At 42.7% G+C, this 19836-nt stretch overlaps 1 protein-coding gene across 1 annotated transcript in view; it reads right to left on the bottom strand.

The window, feature by feature from the left end:
- LOC124796030 (carboxypeptidase B-like) overlaps positions 1-19623 on the bottom strand; it is an 82030-nt gene extending 62407 nt beyond the window's left edge. Inside the window, exons 1-2 of the mRNA XM_047260115.1 lie at positions 19547-19623; positions 1212-1421 (exon numbers count right to left, since the gene is read on the bottom strand). Coding sequence (XP_047116071.1) covers positions 1212-1421; positions 19547-19623 — 287 coding nt within the window. The remainder of the gene's footprint in view (positions 1-1211; positions 1422-19546) is intronic.
- Positions 19624-19836: the final 213 nt, after the last annotated feature.

Raw genomic sequence — 19836 nt, 5'->3', positions numbered from 1 at the left:
TAAAATTACGAACAACTTAAATAGGAAAGAACGCATAGAAAATGCTGTGGAGAAAGTGAACCAAAGAGTGAGATTTATTGACAGAACACTTAGAACATGCAACAGATGTACAAGAGAGACAGCCTACACTACGCTCGTCCGTCCTGTTTTGGAGTACTGCTGCGAGGTATTGCATCCTTAACAGACAGAATTAACTGATTACATCGAGAAAGTTCAAAGAAGAGCAGTACGTTTTGTATTATTGAGAAATAGGGGAAAGAATTTTGGGTGGACATCATTAAAACAAAGGTGTTTCTCGTTGCAGCCGTATGTTATCACTAAATTTCAATCACCAACTTCCTCCTCCGAGTGTGAAAATATTCTGTTGACGCCGACCTACATACGCAGAAAGGATCATCTTAATAAAATAAGGGAAATCAGAGCACGCACGGAAAGATGTAGATGTTCGTTTTTTCCTCGAGCTGTTCGAAACTGGAATGATAGAGAATTATTGTGAAGGTGATTAGATGAACTCTCTGCCAGGCACTTAAGTGTGATTTGCAAACTATCCATGTATATGTAGATGTAGATGTAGATGTGTGGAACCAGCTCGAACGTGAACTCCGTCCCAAGACCGATATCCAGGATACTAAGGACCAGTTGCAACAGTTTTTGGCCAGCTTGCTTCAGTAACAGGGTCACACAAACGACATATTACTTGGTGCTCCGTACTCTCCCAGTTTTGCAAACAACCGATATTTCACCCATATATTAGTTGCCGTACCCTGCGCTCTTGGTAAGAACTTTAATAATTAATATAACCTTACTGAGCAAAGAGATGCTTTGTGTTTGCTACTAATTACGATACAGATCGTGTACAAATTATGTAGTGTGGTTGCCTTTGGCACCCCTCTCATCCTGGCGCCACAAGCGGCTAGTTGAGTTGCTTGGCCCTTAAACCTTCTCTGCTTAGGTGACGATACGCCGGCTTCGTGACACCCTTTCAAACCGAATGCATGTGTCCAGGCCAGAGCGAGGTACAACGTTACACTGATAAGTGGGCTCGCGCTGCCAAATTCTTTGAAAATTTGATTCTACTTTGCTATCACTGAAAGAACTTCACATGGCCACTTAACCTTCCCTTCTGCGAGCTTCACATTTCTTGACAGGATGTGTTGAGAACAGTGTCAGTCTGTCGGATCAAAGCGTGTGTGAGAGAAAGGAAAACTCACTCTTCGAGGTCGTTGATCAGCAGCTGGTGCTCCACTCTGTGCCGGTAGAGATGCACCAGGAATTCTCGCTGCAAGTGTGGGGGGACCCTCACGTCCACAGGGTGGCCAGCGAGGTGCGCCTTCGACCAGAAGTCGATGCCCTCGCGCTGCCGCCACTCTGCCACGACGGGCAGCTGCTCCTCCGTGGGCACCAGTCGGTACACTTTGTGTCTGTACGAAGAACGCAGCCATTAGACTATCGTCCAAACGCTAAGCACAATGAAGAAGTTAAGGCATATATCTGAACAGCTAAGAGACACAAGGTAATCATAGCAAAACGTAATATTAGTCATCACAAGGAGGTGTCACGCTAATATGGTGTAACACCGCCTCTAGCCTGACCACAAGGAATACACTCCACAAGTTTTTCAGGTATACCATATTCATTTGAAGCCAAAGAATCATTACTAGAATCAGTGACTCTGCCGAATTGTTATAATATTGGTTGCTACGTTTCACTCGCTGTCCCAAATAGCCCCCGAAATTTTCTGTGGGACTGAGATCAGATGATTTAGCGGGCCCGTCGACTTGCGAGAGGGTGCCTGAATGTCCGTCAAACCGGGAACGTATAGGTGCTGCTCTTTATCACTCATGTTGTCGTCTTGCAACATCTACGGTCCACAGCTTACTCGTCACGGGGATGTAGAAGTAATGACAGCAATTGGTCACCTGGAAAGGTGGGTGAGTAGGACCAAGTCATGGTAGGAAAAAACACCCCAAAATGTCACTTTAACAACTCCGGTCTGACCAACACACATACACACTCCAGGTTAAATTTATCTTTGAAGGTCAATACTTTCCACGTCTTACATCTCTTGAAGAGGAAAGTCGTCAGACCAGACTATGAGGCGTGTTTTTTAAGTAAGGTCCATTTGAACGTAAGTACAAAACGATAGGTTATTTCAAAAAAGAAATTTATTTTCAGGAAGTACATACTTCACTCTATTTTTCGACATAGTTGCCAAGTATGTTCAAACACGTATCATACCTCTCAACCAGTTTTAAAATACCCTCTTCATAAAAACTTACCACCTGCTCCGATAACCAAGAGTTCACTGCCGTTTTCACGTCGTCGCCATCATTGTAACAGTTGCCACTGAGGTGTTGTTTGAGGTGGAGGAACAGATTGTAATCGCTCGGCGCAAGATCAGGACTGTAGGGTGGGGGGTCTACAACTTCCCAGCCAAAACTGTCCAACAAATCGAGAGTCTGACCTGCAGTGTGAGGTCTTGCAATATCATGGAGAAGGGCAATTCCCTTTGTCAGCATGCTGCGTCTTTTGTTTTGAATCGCTCTCCGTAGCTTTCTCAGGGTTAGGCAGTATGCTTCTGCTTTGATAGTGGTTCCTCGTTGCATGAAGTCGACCAACAAAACACCATGCCTATTCCAAAACACCAAATGGTCCTAATGGCTCTGATCACTATGGGATCTGAGGTCATCACTCCCCTAGACTTAGGACTACTTAAACTTAACTAACCTAAAGACATCAAATACATCAATGCCCGAGGCAGGATTCGAACCTGCGACCGTATCGGTCGCGCGGTTCCAGACTGAAGCGCCTAGAATCGCTCGGCCACTGCGGCCGGCCAAAACACCGACACCATGATTTTGCACTGGGACGGAGTCTGTTTGGTCTTCACCTTTACAGGTGAGTGTGTGCGTCTTCATTCCATGCTCTGTTGCTTTGATTCGGACGTTATATGAAAACTCATGTTTAGTCTCCAGTTACGATCTGACTTAAGAAGCCGTCACCTTCTTCATGATAACGAGTCAAGAACTTCATCGCACACTCAAAACTTTGGTTTTTGTGGTCCTCTGTTAGGAGTTTCGGGACCCAATGGGAGCACAGTTTCCTAAAGTTTAGGTGTTCAGAAGCAACGCTGTGAAGCACTGATCTCGACACGTCAGGAAATTCGTTTGAGAGACCTGTTAATGTGAAGCGCCTGTTCTCAAGAATCCTCGATTCAACTGAAGCCACCAAATCGTTTGTAATCAAAGAAGGGCGACTGGAGCAGTCCTCATCATGGACGTTGTCACGGCCATCTTTGAATTCTCGAACCCACTTACGCACTTTTGTTTCACTCACAACAGTATCAACGTACACTTCGCAAATCTGTCGATGAATTTCTGTAGCAGACAGGTTCCTTGGTGACAAAAACCGTATCATCGAGCGAACCTCACACGCGGCGGGCGAGTTGGTAATCTTAAACATTTTTAAAGCACAGAACAGAACTGTACAGGTTAGCTACAGAGCTGAAACTGAGCACAGTTGTTCCCGAGGCATGCCGGTACACGACGCACGCACTCGTTGCGGTATGAGCGCGAACTACTAGTGTCTACAACAAAACGGACCTTACTTAAAAAAACACGCCTCGTACATGCCAGCTACTACTGTACATGCCAGCTAGCTACTGTCCAGTTGATGTGTCGTCTGTTTCCGCCGAGGCCGATGCAAATGGATAATGTGACTAAAAAGAAGGGAACATGCAACAATTGCGCTCTTGGAAAGTCACACTCAGGGCTGCGGACCTCATACATGTAATTCCGTTCGTTAACCCCTTTCCTTCAACCACCACCTAAGCTGTGAGTCGCCGGACATCGATCCGTCTCGATGCTCCCTTACACCAGGATTCTAACTTCACCAAACTGTAATCTTTCAACGGTATTACGGCGTACCTGGTAGTATGTAACTTTGATTCCTGTCTCAGTCATCACGAATCATATGCCAGGGATAATTCTGTGATTTGGTTGCTCACTGAGCTCAAGAAACTTTCATGGAAGGTCTATAAGCTTTACAGCAACATCGTCCACATGACAAAGGAGGATTATGATTTGTACAAGAATACTGTTGACTTTAATATTTTTGGGTTGACATTAGACTGGAAAGCGGAAACTCCCCACAAGGACCATTGCCACCTAACGGCAGCTGCGTTGCAGCTCACAATGCATGCAACCTGAAATATCAATTACAACGACACATACCAGTTTTTTTCGATAATTCGAGTGGGTATGATGTTCGGTTTATTGTTGAATACTTTACTGATTTCGCTATGAAAAGTGATTAAATTAAAAGGAAGGTCAGCGTTGGTCTTAATATTGATGTTTTATTGATAGCAGAATCGATTTTCGATCACATAGTGATCATCTTCGGTGCTGTACACATTAAACTCAGACACTGGTATCAAGTCATCAACAACCAAAACCGAGAAGTGATCTGTGTTTAATGTGTACAGCACCGAAGATGATCACTATGTGATCGAAAATCGATTCTGCTATCAATAAAACATCAATATTACGACCATCGCTGAACTTTCTTTTAATTTAACATATATGGTCGATGTGCACACAGCACTCCATGGAGTCGCCAATCAATAAAAGTGATTAAGTTAATGTCATACCTGAGTGCATCAAGAAATATGTATTATTCTCTAAACGAATGACGTGTAGAATTATGCTACACTTCCTCGAGTCGCTACGTTTTAAGCAGGCAACACTCCACAAACTTGTTGAAACAATGTATCAAGGTGCTATGCACATGATGCAATGTCCATTTCCCTATGATACAAGGTTTCAGCTTGTGACTAGGAACGGGATTTTTTCTTATGCGTATCTGGATAGTATAGCAAAATTCGTTGAAACAAGATTATCTGGTATAATTGTACTCTCCAGTAATCTCACTGGTAATGCCATAACGGATGCAGAGTACGAGCATGTTGTGAATGGCTGGAAGGAATTTAATACCTCAACTTTGCGTGGATACGCAAAGCTGCACATGGTCACAGACGTACATTTGCTTGTGAATGTTTTTGTAAAATTCCAGACTGTATGCATGACCACATAAAAAATCGAATTTGCCTTTTGTTACACAGAACTGAGGTTGTCTTGAGATGCAATGTTCAAGAAAACGAAGAAAACCATCAGACTATTGATCGATGTGGACATGTTTCTTTTCTTTGAGCGATGGATCCATGGGGTGCTTTGCCAATGTGTCCATAGGCACGCCAAGACAAAAAAAACCACAGATGGGTGAGATGTTCAGTGCATCCATTGAGCATAGTTGCGTCATGTATTTGGATGTGAATATCTCACACGAGCGCGCAATGCAACAACCGCTACCAATTGGTAGGTTTCAATGGGTGCCTGAAGAAGATCTCAGTGGATTAGGTGAGATATTTAAAAATGGTGGCATGTCAGATGATTCTGATATTGGGTGTGTTACAGACGCAGACCTCGCATATCCTGTTAGTATGCACGATGGACATGCTGATTTGCCACTGTGTCCAGAGTGACTAGTTCTGCGAAATACAGGTTCCTTGCCTAAGCTGATGACAACGCTGGGGGACATGCAGAGGTATGTTATTCATTACTGTAACCTTCAGCAGTGTCTTCGGTTATGGATGGCTCTGGGTGGAATTAGATATGTTATCGCCTTCAACCAGGGACCCTGTTTGAAAGAGTATATTGATCTAAATACCACACCGAGGGCTTCCGTGACGTATGATTTCGAAATAGATTTTTTTTTCAAATTAATGAACAATGCGGTTTTTGGCACAACTATGAAGAATTTAAAAAATCACTAAGATATTCTTATTAGGAGCGCATGGAGAGGGCGTTATGGTGTAAGGGAATACATCGCCAGACCAAATTTCAAATGGGTCAACATATTCAATAAGAACTTTGTTTCTGTGAAGATGCCGAAGGTTGCTGTAGAGTTCAAAAAACTTATCTGTGTGGTGATATGCATACTGGACCTACCCAAACTCCAAGTGTACCGTTTTCATTATGAGTTTGCGAAAATTCATTCAGATAGTCCGAAATTACTTTATATGGATACAGATAGCTTCATCTATTGGGTGAAGAACGTTAATAAAAAAAATGGTTCAAATGGCTCTGAGCACTATGGGACTCAACTGCTGAGGTCATTAGTCCCCTAGAACTTAGAACTAGTTAAACCTAACTAACCTAAGGACATCACAAACATCCATGCCCGAGGCAGGATTCGAACCTGCGACCGTAGCGGTCTTGCGGTTCCAGACTGCAGCGCCTTGAACCGCACGGCCACTTCGGCCGGCGAAGAACGTTAATCCATATGAAGTAATTATGTACCACGTCTTCTGAATTAAACACATTCTTATACACAGCTGATAAACCTTATAGTATTGTTCCATGGAACAAGAAGATTATCAGCCTAATGAAAGGAATTCTGTAAACGCTCGGGTTTGCACATCGATAAATTCTACATAGAACAAATCGGTAGAAACTCCAGCATAAGATATAAAGAGTACACCAAAGAAAGTGAAAACAATCCACCCAAGCCGGCCACTGAGGCCGAGCGATTCTAGGAGCTTCAGTCTGGAACCGCGCTGCTGCTACGGTCGCAGGTTCGAACCTGCCTCGGGCACCGATGTGTGTGCTGTCCTTAGGTTAGTTAGGTTTAAGTAGTTCTAAGTTCTAGGGGACTGATGACCTGAGATGTTAAGTCCCATAGTGCTCAGAGCCATTTGAACCAATCCACCCACATCTTATCAGTATTTACAGGGTGTTTCAAAAATGACCGGTATATTTGAAACGGCAATAAAAACTAAACGAGCAGCGATAGAAATACACCGTTTGTTGCAATATGCTTGGGACAACAGTACATTTTCAGGCAGACAAACTTTCGAAATTACAGTAGTTACAATTTTCAACAACAGATGGCGCTGCGGTCTGGGAAACTCTATAGTACGATATTTTCCACATATCCACCATGCGTAGCAATAATATGGCGTAGTCTCTGAATGAAATTACCCGAAGCCTTTGACAACGTGTCTGGCGGAATGGCTTCACATGCAGATGAGATGTACTGCTTCAGCTGTTCAATTGTTTCTGGATTCTGGCGGTACACCTGGTCTTTCAAGTGTCCCCACAGAAAGAAGTCACAGGGGTTCATGTCTGGCGAATAGGGAGGCCAATCCACGCCGCCTCCTGTATGTTTCGGATAGCCCAAAGCAATCACACGATCATCGAAATATTCATTCAGGAAATTAAAGACGTCGGCCGTGCGATGTGGCCGGGCACCATCTTGCATAAACCATGAGGTGTTCGCAGTGTCGTCTAAGGCAGTTTGTACCGCCACAAATTCACGAAGAATGTCCAGATAGCGTGATGCAGTAATCGTTTCAGATCTGAAAAATGGGCCAATGATTCCTTTGGAAGAAATGGCGGCCCGGACCAGTACTTTTTGAGGATGCAGGGACGATAGGACTGCAACATGGGGCTTTTCGGTTCCCCATATGCGCCAGTTCTGTTTATTGACGAAGCCGTCCAGGTAAAAATAAGCTTCGTCAGTAAACCAAATGCTGCCCACATGCATATCGCCGTCATCAATCCTGTGCACTATATCGTTAGCGAATGTCTCTCGTGCAGCAATGGTAGCAGCGCTCAGGGGTTGCCGCGTTTGAATTTTGTATGGATAGAGGTGTAAACTCTGGTGCATGAGACGATACGTGGACGTTGGCGTCATTTGGACCGCAGCTGCAACACGGCGAACGGAAACCCGAGGCCGCTGTTGGATCACCTGCTGCACTAGCTGCGCGTTGCCCTCTGTGGTTGCCGTACGCGGTCGCCCTACCTTTCCAGCACGTTCATCCGTCACGTTCCCAGTCCGTTGAAATTTTTCAAACAGATCCTTTATTGTATCGCTTTTTCGGTCCTTTGGTTACATTAAACCTCCGTTGAAAACTTCGTCTTGTTGCAACAACACTGTGTTCTAGGCGGTGGAATTCCAACACCAGAATCCTCTGTTATAAGGAAGAAACCATGTTGTCTACAGCACACTTGCACGTTGTGAACAGCACACGCTTACAGCAGAAAGACGACGTGCAGAATGGCACACCCACAGACTGCGTTGTCTTCTATATGTTTCACATCACTTGCAGCGCCATCTGTTGTTGAAAATTGTAACTACTGTAATTTCGAAAGTTTGTCCGCCTGAAAATGTACTGTTGTTCCAAGCATATTGCAACAAACGGTGTATTTCTATCGCTGCTCGTTCAGTTTTTATTGCCGTTTCAAATATACCGGTCATTTTTGAAACACCCTGTACAAACAGAAAAACGCAACGTAAAACCCATAAACGAAACACCAGAAATTCTCCATATTACGGAAAAGGGAGTAATCATGAACATCCTTGAGGGAATATAGACATATTCAAACGCATACAGCAACCTCATACATTTATGAATGAAAAAACTGACATAAAGAATATAAAGATCACAGAAAACACTATTCACATTATAAAGCAAGAAATGGGTAAAGTAATAAATGAGAGACACTAAATAATACACATCCATACTAACAGCGATAACAACATGAATAGTATATGACGAAGACATAATAGTAAGAAAAAATTACAAATCATAGACAGCAACAAAATTGATACAGAAAAATAAAAATATAATACAAAAATCTAAACTGTAACTAAAACAAATTCCCGGCAAAGACATAAGTAGAACAAGTAAACTGTGTGTTCTGCCTTAGGGCAGGTCTTGTCATGGGGGAAGCCTCGTCAGAGAGGTGCACCGCATGAGCGTCTAGGGAAGTGATTCCAGTGGCGGTTGCCCGTTGCCTTCCACTGGTGATGATGAAATGATAATGAGGACAACACAACACCTAGTCCCTGAGCGGAGAAAATCTCCGACCCAGCCGGGAATCGATCCCGGGCCCCTTGGCGTGACAGACCGCCGCGCTGACCACTCAGCTATCGGCGCGGTCAATTAGAGCAGAAAATATAAAAAATATAAAAAAAGAACCAATATCCACACACCACTTAACTTGTAATGGTAACTATGTAAACATGTAATATCGCTGATCAACTGTCATTCAAGCTGTCAAGAGAAAAATAGCATATATAAACCCGTCTAAAGTGAGATATACGTACATCAAAGCAGAAACTAACAATTCTACAGAAAGGCAGTACATAGCAACAACGATATTACATCTAAGGTAAAAACACCAAACGAAAGTTGTATAATAATAATAATTATATCTTTAGAGGACGTATTTTACACTGCAGGCCCCAAAGAACAGAAGTCTTTATCTTGAGCCGATGTAGAGCAAGGTACACGTAGTTTTCCGCGTTTTGAATAGCATCAAACTTGAAGATTCAACGCATCCACATGACCTCCTCGCCTTTGACGTAGCTGAGGGTTTGCGTGTGGTCAAATAATCGAAGCAATGCCACCATATATCTGTAGGGTATATCATGATCATCCCAGTGAGTTCCATGGCAGAAATGTTTTAACCACTTTGCACTCCTCCATCTCTTAAAACACTTTACATCCCTGCCACGCGGACTGGCCGCGCGGTTTGAGGCGCCATGTCACAGATTGCGAGGCCCCTCCCACCGGAGGTTCGAGTCCTCCCTCGGGAATGAGTGTGTGTGTTGTTCTTAGTGTAAGTTAGTTTAAATAGTGTGTAAGACTAGGGGCCGAAGACCCCAGCAGTTTGGTCCCTTAGGAATTCACACACATTTGAAAATTTGAACTTCAAATCCTTGAAAGACCTCAGAACGCATGATGAGAATGTCTCTATTGTACCAGCATCTTCTGTGCACACTTTGAATGAAACATTTGTAAATATGAACAGCCCATACTCTTCATCGCAGAAGGTCTTAAAGTCCTCACTGATGTTCACACCTTGAGATTCCATTGCGTAATTCTTCAGGTATGACACAGCACTTGCTCATTTATACAGCTCATTGCATAACACCAGTGAGTGGGCAACAGTTAGTCACCCACTACTCTGGTCCGGCAGAAATTTTCACCTGTTACCGTTGATACATTTCAGTTCCCAAATGGGACTAACGTCATTAAAACCTTTGAACAACGACTGATTTTTCAGCCACCACATCTACCACCTGCAGACTCTTTGTATGGTGAGACACAGTCGCAAGAGCGAAGTGAACTTTAGGGAAACTCGAGGTTTATATAACTGTGTTCAATAATTCCAATCCTTATTTCTAACACTTATCTGCAGTCAGAAGTTGAACATGTTTTCAATTCTGGTTACAGATGCACACACATATCCTTATGTAGTATTTTCGATCTCTATGAACTAACCTACCCCAGTCACAGTACAGTCTCTGCAAATTTAAATGATTTGTTCAGACATGCAGCAACATCGAATTGCCAATCCAAATCCTTTATGCTGGTTTGTCAAGATCTTAGTTTATTAATTTCAGTTATTGTTAAATTTGTTTCTTGAGAGATCTGATTACTGCCAAATAATAAAATGATGTAATTGGTCTTTGTCTGATTTAGTAGTCAGACTCATTCCTTAACCATTGATTTGATGAGTGATAGTTTGCTGCTACTAAATACTCCAAGGTCACATTCAATCATCTAATTAAAATATCCACTTAAAGAACTCCACCCACTCATAGCCAAAGACAACAACCCATGTACATTTACACCAGCATATGCCTAATTGTGTAAAAATGTGACATAACTACCAAAATGAATAAAGCTATTTTTTTAAAAAGGCACCTTTATGTTTCTCATGTAACTTTCGACCTTTTTTAAATGTCACAAGACCTCCACTTGAAAATTACGAGATAGACCCAAGATGGTGGCTTCCAAAGTAGTCGCCATGTTGGTAATATAGCCTCGCAGTTCTTTGTATTTCAGGTCCGCTTGTTATGCAGACAACTGCTTTTTATCAAAACCGAAACATTTCTCCGGACATTTATACAATAATCAGAGGGTTCTATTTATTCAGTTCTGTAAAATGTACTTATGTTTTAAACAGTAATTATTCTAACGAAAGAAGATAATAGAATAAGTGGAGAGCATGCGATGCCGAAACTACCATGCAATGACGTCTGGAGAAACGGTTGCAATGGCCACTACTTGTGATCACAAGCAGCTGCTCACCATGCCACCAGTTCCTGCCAAATGGAGCCCACAATCTGAAGATGGCCCATTAAATTGCCCAAGTCGGTCATTTTAATAATTGAGATATTCCGCGATCTTGACTGTTTTTCCTAAATGATTCACTTGTGTTATCTTTAAAATGCTGCATCGATAGCAGGTTTAGTGGTCTGCAGTCAAACGACAGAGGTAATAGAACTTGTTATCAGGACAAATACGGCAATTAACATCATTATTGAGTACAGCTTCTTACAGCTGGTCTAAAGCATTTAATAGGTTTTGAGGACAATTACCTCAATGACATTGTTATAGCAACTTCTGCTCTTTGCATGCAATGAGACCCGTGGTCTAGGGGTAGCGTCTTTGACGTCCTCAGCCACGAGTTCGCGCTTAACAATGCTTAAATTCTGAATAAAAACCATCAACAATGGCGGCCAAAGACTTCCGCCTTAAGAAGTCGCCCTCATTCTGCTTGCTAATGGCATGACAAAGAAGGTGGAGGAGCGGACAGAGGTTCAGGGAAGGCTCTTGCCCTTGGGGCGAGAAACTGAACCTAAAAGGCAGAAAAATCAGCAACGATCAACGACATGAGGATTCAAAAAGCAATGCAAACAGTGCGTTAGAGTCGCATAATGTGTATTCACAGGACATGTGGTCTGTAACTGAAAAAGTGTAATGATGGTATCTCCAGTAGCAAAAGATTACGGACTAGTTGCCCATTCGGATGACTGGGAGCAGCTGCGAAAGAGAAGGTGACCATGAGAAAAAGTTCGAATAACCAACGAAAGGATAACGTTCTACGAGTCGCGGCATGGAAGAAGTTTGAAAGTGGTAGAGACTCTAGAAAACGTGAAAAGGGAAATGTTAGTGCTCAATCTAGATATAGCGAGGATCACTGAAGTGAAATGGAAAGAAAACATGGACCTCTGGTCATATGAGTTATACAGTGATATCAATAGCAGCAGAAAAAGATATAACAGGAGAAGGATTAGTTGTGAACAAGAAGATAGGACAGAGAGTGCGTTATCAGAATCGACAGCAAACCAACACTGACTTAGGTACAAGGAAGGTAACTGAGAAGGAACCATGGGTAACAGAAGAAATGCTTCAATTCATCGATGAAAGAAGAAAGTGCAAAAATGTACAGGGAAATTCAGGAATACAAAAATACAAGTCACTTTGGAATGAAACAAACAGGAAGTGCAGGGAAGCTAAGGCGAAATGGCTGCATGAAAAACGTGAACTCGAGATGGAAATAATTATCGAAAGGACTGTCAAAACAATCTTCAATTAAATTTAAAGCAAGGGTGCTCACATTAAGAACGCAAGAGGGATTCTACTGTTAAATGCAGAGGAGAGAGCGGATACGTGGAAAGAGTACACTGAAGGCCTCTATGTGCGGGAGGACTTGTCTGATGTGATAGGAGAAGCAATAGCAGTCGGTAGGGTAGAGACAGTCGATCCATTATTAGAATCACAATTTAAAAGAGGTTTGGTAGACTTAAGGTTAAATAAGGCACAAGTGATAGATAATATTCCATCGGAATTTCTGAAATCATGGGGAAATGACAACAAAACAACTATACTGTTGATGTGTAGAATGTGTGAGACTGGTGATATACCATCAGACTTTCTCAAAAGTGTCATTCACTCAATTCCGAGGATTGCAAGAAAAGAAAACTGCGAGAAACATCACACAATCAGCTTTGTAACTCATGCATCCAAGCTGCTGAGAACAATAATATGTAGAAGAATGGAAAAGAAGATTGAGGATCTGCTAGATGACGATCATTTTGGATTTAGGAAACGTAAAGGCACCAGAGAGGTAATTCTGACGTTGAGACTGGTAATGGAAGCAAGAATGAAGAAAAATGAAGACACGTTCATTGAATTTGTCGACCTGGAGAAAGCTTTCGACAGCGTAAAGTGGTGCAAGGTGTTCGAAATACCGAGAAGAATAAGGGTAAGCTATAGGGAAAGACGGATAATATACCGTGTGTACAAGAACCGAGAGAGAACAATAAGTCTGGAAGACCAGGAACGAAGTACTCGGTTTAAAAAGATTGTAAGACACGGATGCAGTCTTTCAGCACTACTCTTTAGTCTATACTTCTAAGAAGCTATTACAGAAATAAAATAAAAGTTCAATAATGGGATTAAAAATGGAGGTGAAGGATCATGTATGATAATATTCTCTGATAATATTTCTATCCTCAGTGAAAATGAAGAAGAATTACAGGATCTGTTGAGTGAAATAAACAATCAAATGAGCACAAAATATGAACTGAGAGTAAATCGAAGTAAGAGAAAGGTAATGAGTAGTAGCAGAAATGAAAATACCGAGAAACTTAACATCAGAATTGGTGGTCAGGAAGTAGATGAAGTTAAGGAATTCTGCTACCTAGGCAGCAAAACAACTCGTGACTGACAGAACAAGGAGAACATAAAAAGCAGACTAGTACTAGGAAAAAAGGGCAGAAAGGGCAGTCCTGGCCAAGAGAAGTCTGTTAGTATCAAACATAGGCCTTAATTTGGGAATGTACGTTTGGAGCACAGCATTGTACGGCAGTGAAACGTGGACATGGACTGTAGGAAAACAGGGACAGAAGAGAATTGAAGGATTCGGAATGTGGTACGACAGAAGTCTGTTGAAAGTTAGGGGACTGTCATAGGTAAGGAATGAGGAGGTTCTCTGCAGAATCCTCGAGGAAAGGAACGTATGGAAAACACTGACAAGAAGAAGTGTCAGGTTGACAGGACATGCGTTAAGGAGTCAGGGAATAACCTCCATGGTATTGGAGGGAACTCTAGAGGGTAAAAAATGTAGAGGGAGACCGAGATTTGAATACATCCAGCAAATAATTGAGGACGTAGATTGAAAGTGCTGCTCGGAGATGAAGGTTGACACGGGAGAGAATAATATTGACGGAACTTGTTCTAAGACGTGCCTTAGAAATACAACCAACGAACCAGTGAGGCAGAATCACCTTCAATTGTCTCATATAATTTGCTAGCTTCGACCACAGTAATATAACACACGTTCCATTCAACCTGTACTCAGTTACGAGATTGAAATACTGCTATTCCTCTCTTCATATACATCCTCTAGCACAAGTACGATAACCGTTACATCTTGGTAGTTCTCCACAGTTGTAAGAGACACTGTGCGCTTTAACGCCGCCAGATTGGCTAGACAGTTTGCTCGTGCTGCTATTGAGACTTTCTCATATAACGAGAGATGGAAAAGTTTTCGGTGCGACGAACGTCACCAAACTGTTAGAATAGCTGTGTGGTTGAAGCTGAAAAGTATACTGGTCATGCCAGACCCTCAAGATCTGTCTTTATAAACGTCATAAAAATATTTCAAGAAACTCAAAGTGTGAAGACTAAAGTAAGCCAACAAAAAGGAACAGCAACAAATGAGAGAAATGCAGCTCATATTTTAGCAACGATAACACACAGGCCGCATGTCGCTTCGAGGAAACTTAATGTGCTAGTGGGATCAGGCATGCGAGTGTTCCACTGAATTTCATCCTTTCCACATTTCGCTCCATACAAAGCTCTGTAGTAGTGAACTTCAAAATCTGTTACCGTTCTCCGACTGCCATCATCGACAAATGCAAAATAATGCAGCGTTCCTATATTAGATTTTTCTTTGCGCATGAGGCATTGCGTACAAACCATGATCATATTAATCTACAGGTCAGTTGAAAGTGGCTTAGTCCGCAGCTCGTGGTCGTGTGGTAGCGTTCTCGTTTCCCGCGCCCGGGTTCCCGGGTTCGATTCCCGGCGGGGTCAGGGATTTTCTCTGCCTCGTGATGACTGGGTGTTGTGTGATGTCCTTAGGTTAGTTAGGTTTAAGTTGCCCTAAGTTCTAGGGGACTGATGACCATAGATGTTAAGCCCACAGTACTCAGAGCCATTTGAAGCATTTGAAAGTGGCTTAGAGAAGTGGACAAACAATGACCTTAGGACATTAACGTGTAATACAAGTTTATCAATAGGTGGTTTCTTATTTCATTGATGGGACTCTAAGTAACGACAAGTAGCTTCAGGTCCTAGCAGACATACTGCTGCAGTTATTGGAAGACATCCCACTGTGCGTAAGGCAATCCTTGAGGTACAAGTGTGTATGATGGCCCATGAATTACGCGCAGATAATTAGAGACCATGCGTAGAACGTTTTGACATCGTTTGGTCCATCGTTCGGGAAACAAAAAATGGCCTACACTTCTGGACCTTTATATGTGAGAAAATCTAACAGATCTGGAAGGAAACGTAGACGACTTCCGATGAAATTAAATACGGTGAAACACTGCAGTGATCCGCGAGTATTGTCTGTCCGGAATCGCTTTCAGATGGTATCAATGATTCAGATCAACAATTTGAGCATCTGATGTGACAGTCGTAATAAGAAACACCATACCTGAATTACGTATTGTTCACATTTAGAACAGTAGCACAGATTTTTGTGTTATAACTTTTGCTGACAATAAGACAGGGCTGCGGCACTATTATCTTGCTGCTGTTGTCAAGATCTATACATACTAGGCGCATAACTCCTCTACGAAAGCTCCTACCAGTGCAAAAGAAAACGTACATAGTTCCATTAAAGAAATTGAGCTCATACTTCGGCCGCTATAACTTCGCGATAATGTCCGCTGTAAGTTATCTAAAGCCACAGATAAAAATATTTAATCGTTCGGGATGTGTTTTGAGAGTCTATCCTAGTTACATTAACATACGAGTACTTCTTCTTTGACCCATTGTGCATAGAACGCATCACTTAGCTGCCCTGTTAGGTGGATACGCTTCCGGTCACCTCGAGTGTGGAGGCAATAGAACGCGAAGTGTATAGCTGAAAATTTTCTGTTAAATGTCTTTCGTGAGTAATGGGGACGAAATGTGGTAGTGATCACCCGCTTGTAACCAGACCAAGAATCTCATCGTTATACAGTATTTCAGAACCGTTGGTTTACTCTCTTCGACAACGCGAAAGAACTAGAATTGGAAGGGTGCAATGCAAGGAAAAAATGGCAATTAATATAGCAGTTATATTAAGCATATTACACGGAAGCACTCAGAATGAAGTTTCTGGAGGAAAACATGATTTATTGTTTAAGAAATGCATGAAACTCTTTCACACAATAACCTTATTTTTAAACAGCATGGGTATATCTCTTCTGTTTGCACATTATAAGGATCTCGTTGCGATGGCTGATAGCAGTATCTGAATCGATAGAAATCAAACGATATCAATCGATGGCGACTTGTCCCTGATCGTTGCCACCGTTAAATAGCAGAAGACGCTGGGTTTAAGGTGTCTGTAACTACTAAACCAAAGGTGGATGACAGGCTTAACGACCACCGAAAAGTTGTGAGCAGTTGAATAATTGATTTATTCACACGTTCGGTTCCGGGGCACACTGTGTCGTCTGTTAGCTAAATTTGTCAGGTAGCGAAAAGCAGTCAAAGTTAGTCGATTTGACTCGATTCAAGAACTTCCATTAGTCACTTGGCTGAGAATATTCTTTGAATGTACGAGGGTCACTCCAAAAGAAATGCACACTATTTTTTTAAAAATCCATCTTTTATTCTACATGTTTGAAAGTTGAACAGTGTGTAGATACATTCTTCAAGAACAATCTTTTAATTTCTCCACATAATTTCCATCCATCTCAACTGCCTTACGCCATCTTGGAACCAGTGCCTGTATACCCACACGGTAAAATTCTGAACCCACCTGTGGGAGCCACTGTCTGGCGGCGTGCACAAGGGAGTCATCATCTTCAAACCTTGTTCCACGAAGAGAGTCTTACAGTTTCCCAAAGAGATGATAGTCACATGGAGCCAGGTCAGGACTGTAAGGCGGGTGTTTCAGTGTTGTCCATCCGAGTTTTTTCTGATCGCTTCCATGGTTTTTTGACTGACATGTGACCGTGCATTGTCGTGCAACAGCAAAACATCCTGCTTTTGCCGATGTGGTCGAACACGACTCAGTCGAGCCTGAAGTTTCTTCAGTGTCGTCATATATGCATCAGAATTTATGGTGGTTCCACTTGGCATGTTGTCAACAAGCGAGAGTCCTTCAAAATCGAAAAACACTGTAGCCATAACATTTCCAGCAGAAGGTGTGGTTTTGAATTTTTTTTCTTGGATGAATTTGCATGATGCCACTCCATTGATTGCCTCTTCATCTCTGATGAAAAGTGATGGAGCCATGTTTCATCACCTGTCACAATTCTTCCAAGAAATTCATCTCCAACATTCTCGTACTGTTCCAAAAGTTCGCTGCATGCCGTTATTCTTGTTTCTTTGTGAGCCACTGTCAACATCCTGGGAACCCACCTGGCACAAACCTTTTTTAACGCCAACACTTTCAGTATTCTGCAAACACTTCCTTCCCCTATCCCAACGTAGCGTGACAATTGGTTCACTGTGATGCGTCTGTCAGCAGTGACCAACTCGTTAACTGTCTGCACATTGTCTGGAGTGTGGTCAGTACGAGGCCTGCCGCTGCGAGGACAATTCTCAACATTGCCGTGCCCGCTTTCATCACGTAATCTGCTTGCCCACCGACTAACTGTACTGCGCTCGACAGCAGCATCTCCATACACCTTTTTCAACCTCTTGTGGATGTTTGCCACTGTCTTTTTTTCACAGCACAGGAATTCTATGACAGCACGTTGCTTCTGACGAACGTCAATTGTAGCAGCCATCTTGAAGACGTCCTGTGACGGCGCCACTGACGGGAACGGGTTGAACTAAGTATGAAAAGAAGTGGGAAGAATGTATATACACACTGTAAAACTTGCACGCATCCAGAATGAAAATTGTATTTTTACAAAAATAGTGTGAATTTCTTTTGAGTGACCTTCGTACGAATAGCAACGAGCCGGCCGCGGTGGTCTAGCGGTTCTAGGCGCTCAGTCCGGAACCGCGCGACTGCTACGGTCGCAGGTTCGAATCCTGCCTCGGGCATGGATGTGTGTGACGTCCTTAGGTTAGTTAGATTTAAGTAGTTCTAAGTTCTAGGGGACTGATGACCACAGATGTTAAGTCCCATAGTGCTCAGAGCCATTTGAATACCAACGAAGTGTGTGTTACACCAGTTTTACGCGAGCGAATTTCTGGCTAAACTCAACTCGCAGTGCGTGCGCCTTTCGTGCTTGCGCGTATATTGGCAACCAACAACGACGAGAATGTGTCCGTGACTTCAATGAACTATAGGTAGTGCCGAGTATGCTGCACGTTGCGCATGCGCAGAGACAAGGGACTATGCCGGCGTATACTAACATCGAAAGTTATAACGTATTCTGATAGAGCTCCCACCTATTATGGAAATATATTTTATGCTTTTTGGTCTTCTTAATTTTTTAATGTGTTATGTGCCGTGTTTTCGTGGCACATTGAAAAGTTACCAATGTTCCTGTTTTTTGTTTTTTCCTGCGAGTGTTCTTTCTACAAGAGAGACGACGTATCGGGAAACAATTTTATTTGCTTTTTACAGAGAAAGAAACTACACTACGCATAAATAAGAACGTAAACAGATATACATGTTTTAACGAAAATTATTTTGACAGCGAGAAAGATAATTTTCGTTGTTATTTGGCACTTAGCCAGAAAACATGATACAAAAGTTAAAGCAAAAAGGTGCTATTTAGTGCATTACGTGTATTATCTGGTGTGTTTGGTTCAAATGGCTCTGAGCACTATGGGACTTAACTTCTAAGGTCATCAGTCTCCTAGAACTTAGAACTACTTAAACCTAACTAACCTAAGGACAGAACACACATCCATGCCCGAGGCAGGATTCGAACCTGCGACCGTAGAGGTCGCGCGGCTCCAGACTGTAGAACCTAGAACCGCTCGGCCACCTCGGCCACCTCGGCTGGCTCTGGTGTGTTTGTAAGAATATATATATTTTCTCGAGCAAAAACGTGTATATGTTCTGAAATGTTTGGATGACACTTAACCTATTATTTCAGTTCTCAGGACAGTGAACAATTCACTAAACAGTCTTTGACAAGAACTTCCACAACGAATTCTCCTTTGGCCATTAATAAATCCTATTGTCATTGCTTGTTCCTACATTTTATTCCTATGTTTCGATTTTTCCGTAATAAGATAGCCCCTCATAACCTCACTTTCACCATTGAGTTGCCAAAGTGCACAGCAGACAGCTCTCGCAATATCGCCCATTTCGGTGCAGACGTGTAAACGAAACTGACTACTCAAAACAGACGAGACTCAGTAGAGGAATAAAGCGCCAGGGGCGCTGCAGTAGACGCACTTGTCTCGAGAAGCCAACTGAGATAAGAAAATCGATAGTGTAGAAGAGGCTTAGACGGACCGCCGCGGCAGGTAGCTAACACTGGCGAGACTCACCCACTGTAGGGGACGGCTGCCAGCGCAGGCGCTAGAAGCGCAGCCAGCGGCAGCAGACACAGTGCAGAGGCGCGCATCCTGTCGTGTGGCTACCTCGCCGCCCGCCCTCCGCGTATATACCCATCCTTATCTCGTTCCTAGCCTCTAATTATCCACTTCATTTAGTGCCATATTTAGGAACTCTCAACAACCGATGCAAACCCTCATCATATTTTCTATATAACGATGAGCCGTAACATTACAATCACTGTTCAACGCGAAATGCGGCCACGCATGGGGAAATCCACTGA

The sequence above is a fragment of the Schistocerca piceifrons genome, chromosome 4, assembly GCF_021461385.2.
Source record: "Schistocerca piceifrons isolate TAMUIC-IGC-003096 chromosome 4, iqSchPice1.1, whole genome shotgun sequence".
Lineage (NCBI taxonomy): Eukaryota > Metazoa > Arthropoda > Insecta > Orthoptera > Acrididae > Schistocerca > Schistocerca piceifrons.
The sequence above is the reverse complement of the archived record's forward strand: the minus strand, read 5'-3'. Positions and strand labels throughout refer to the sequence as shown.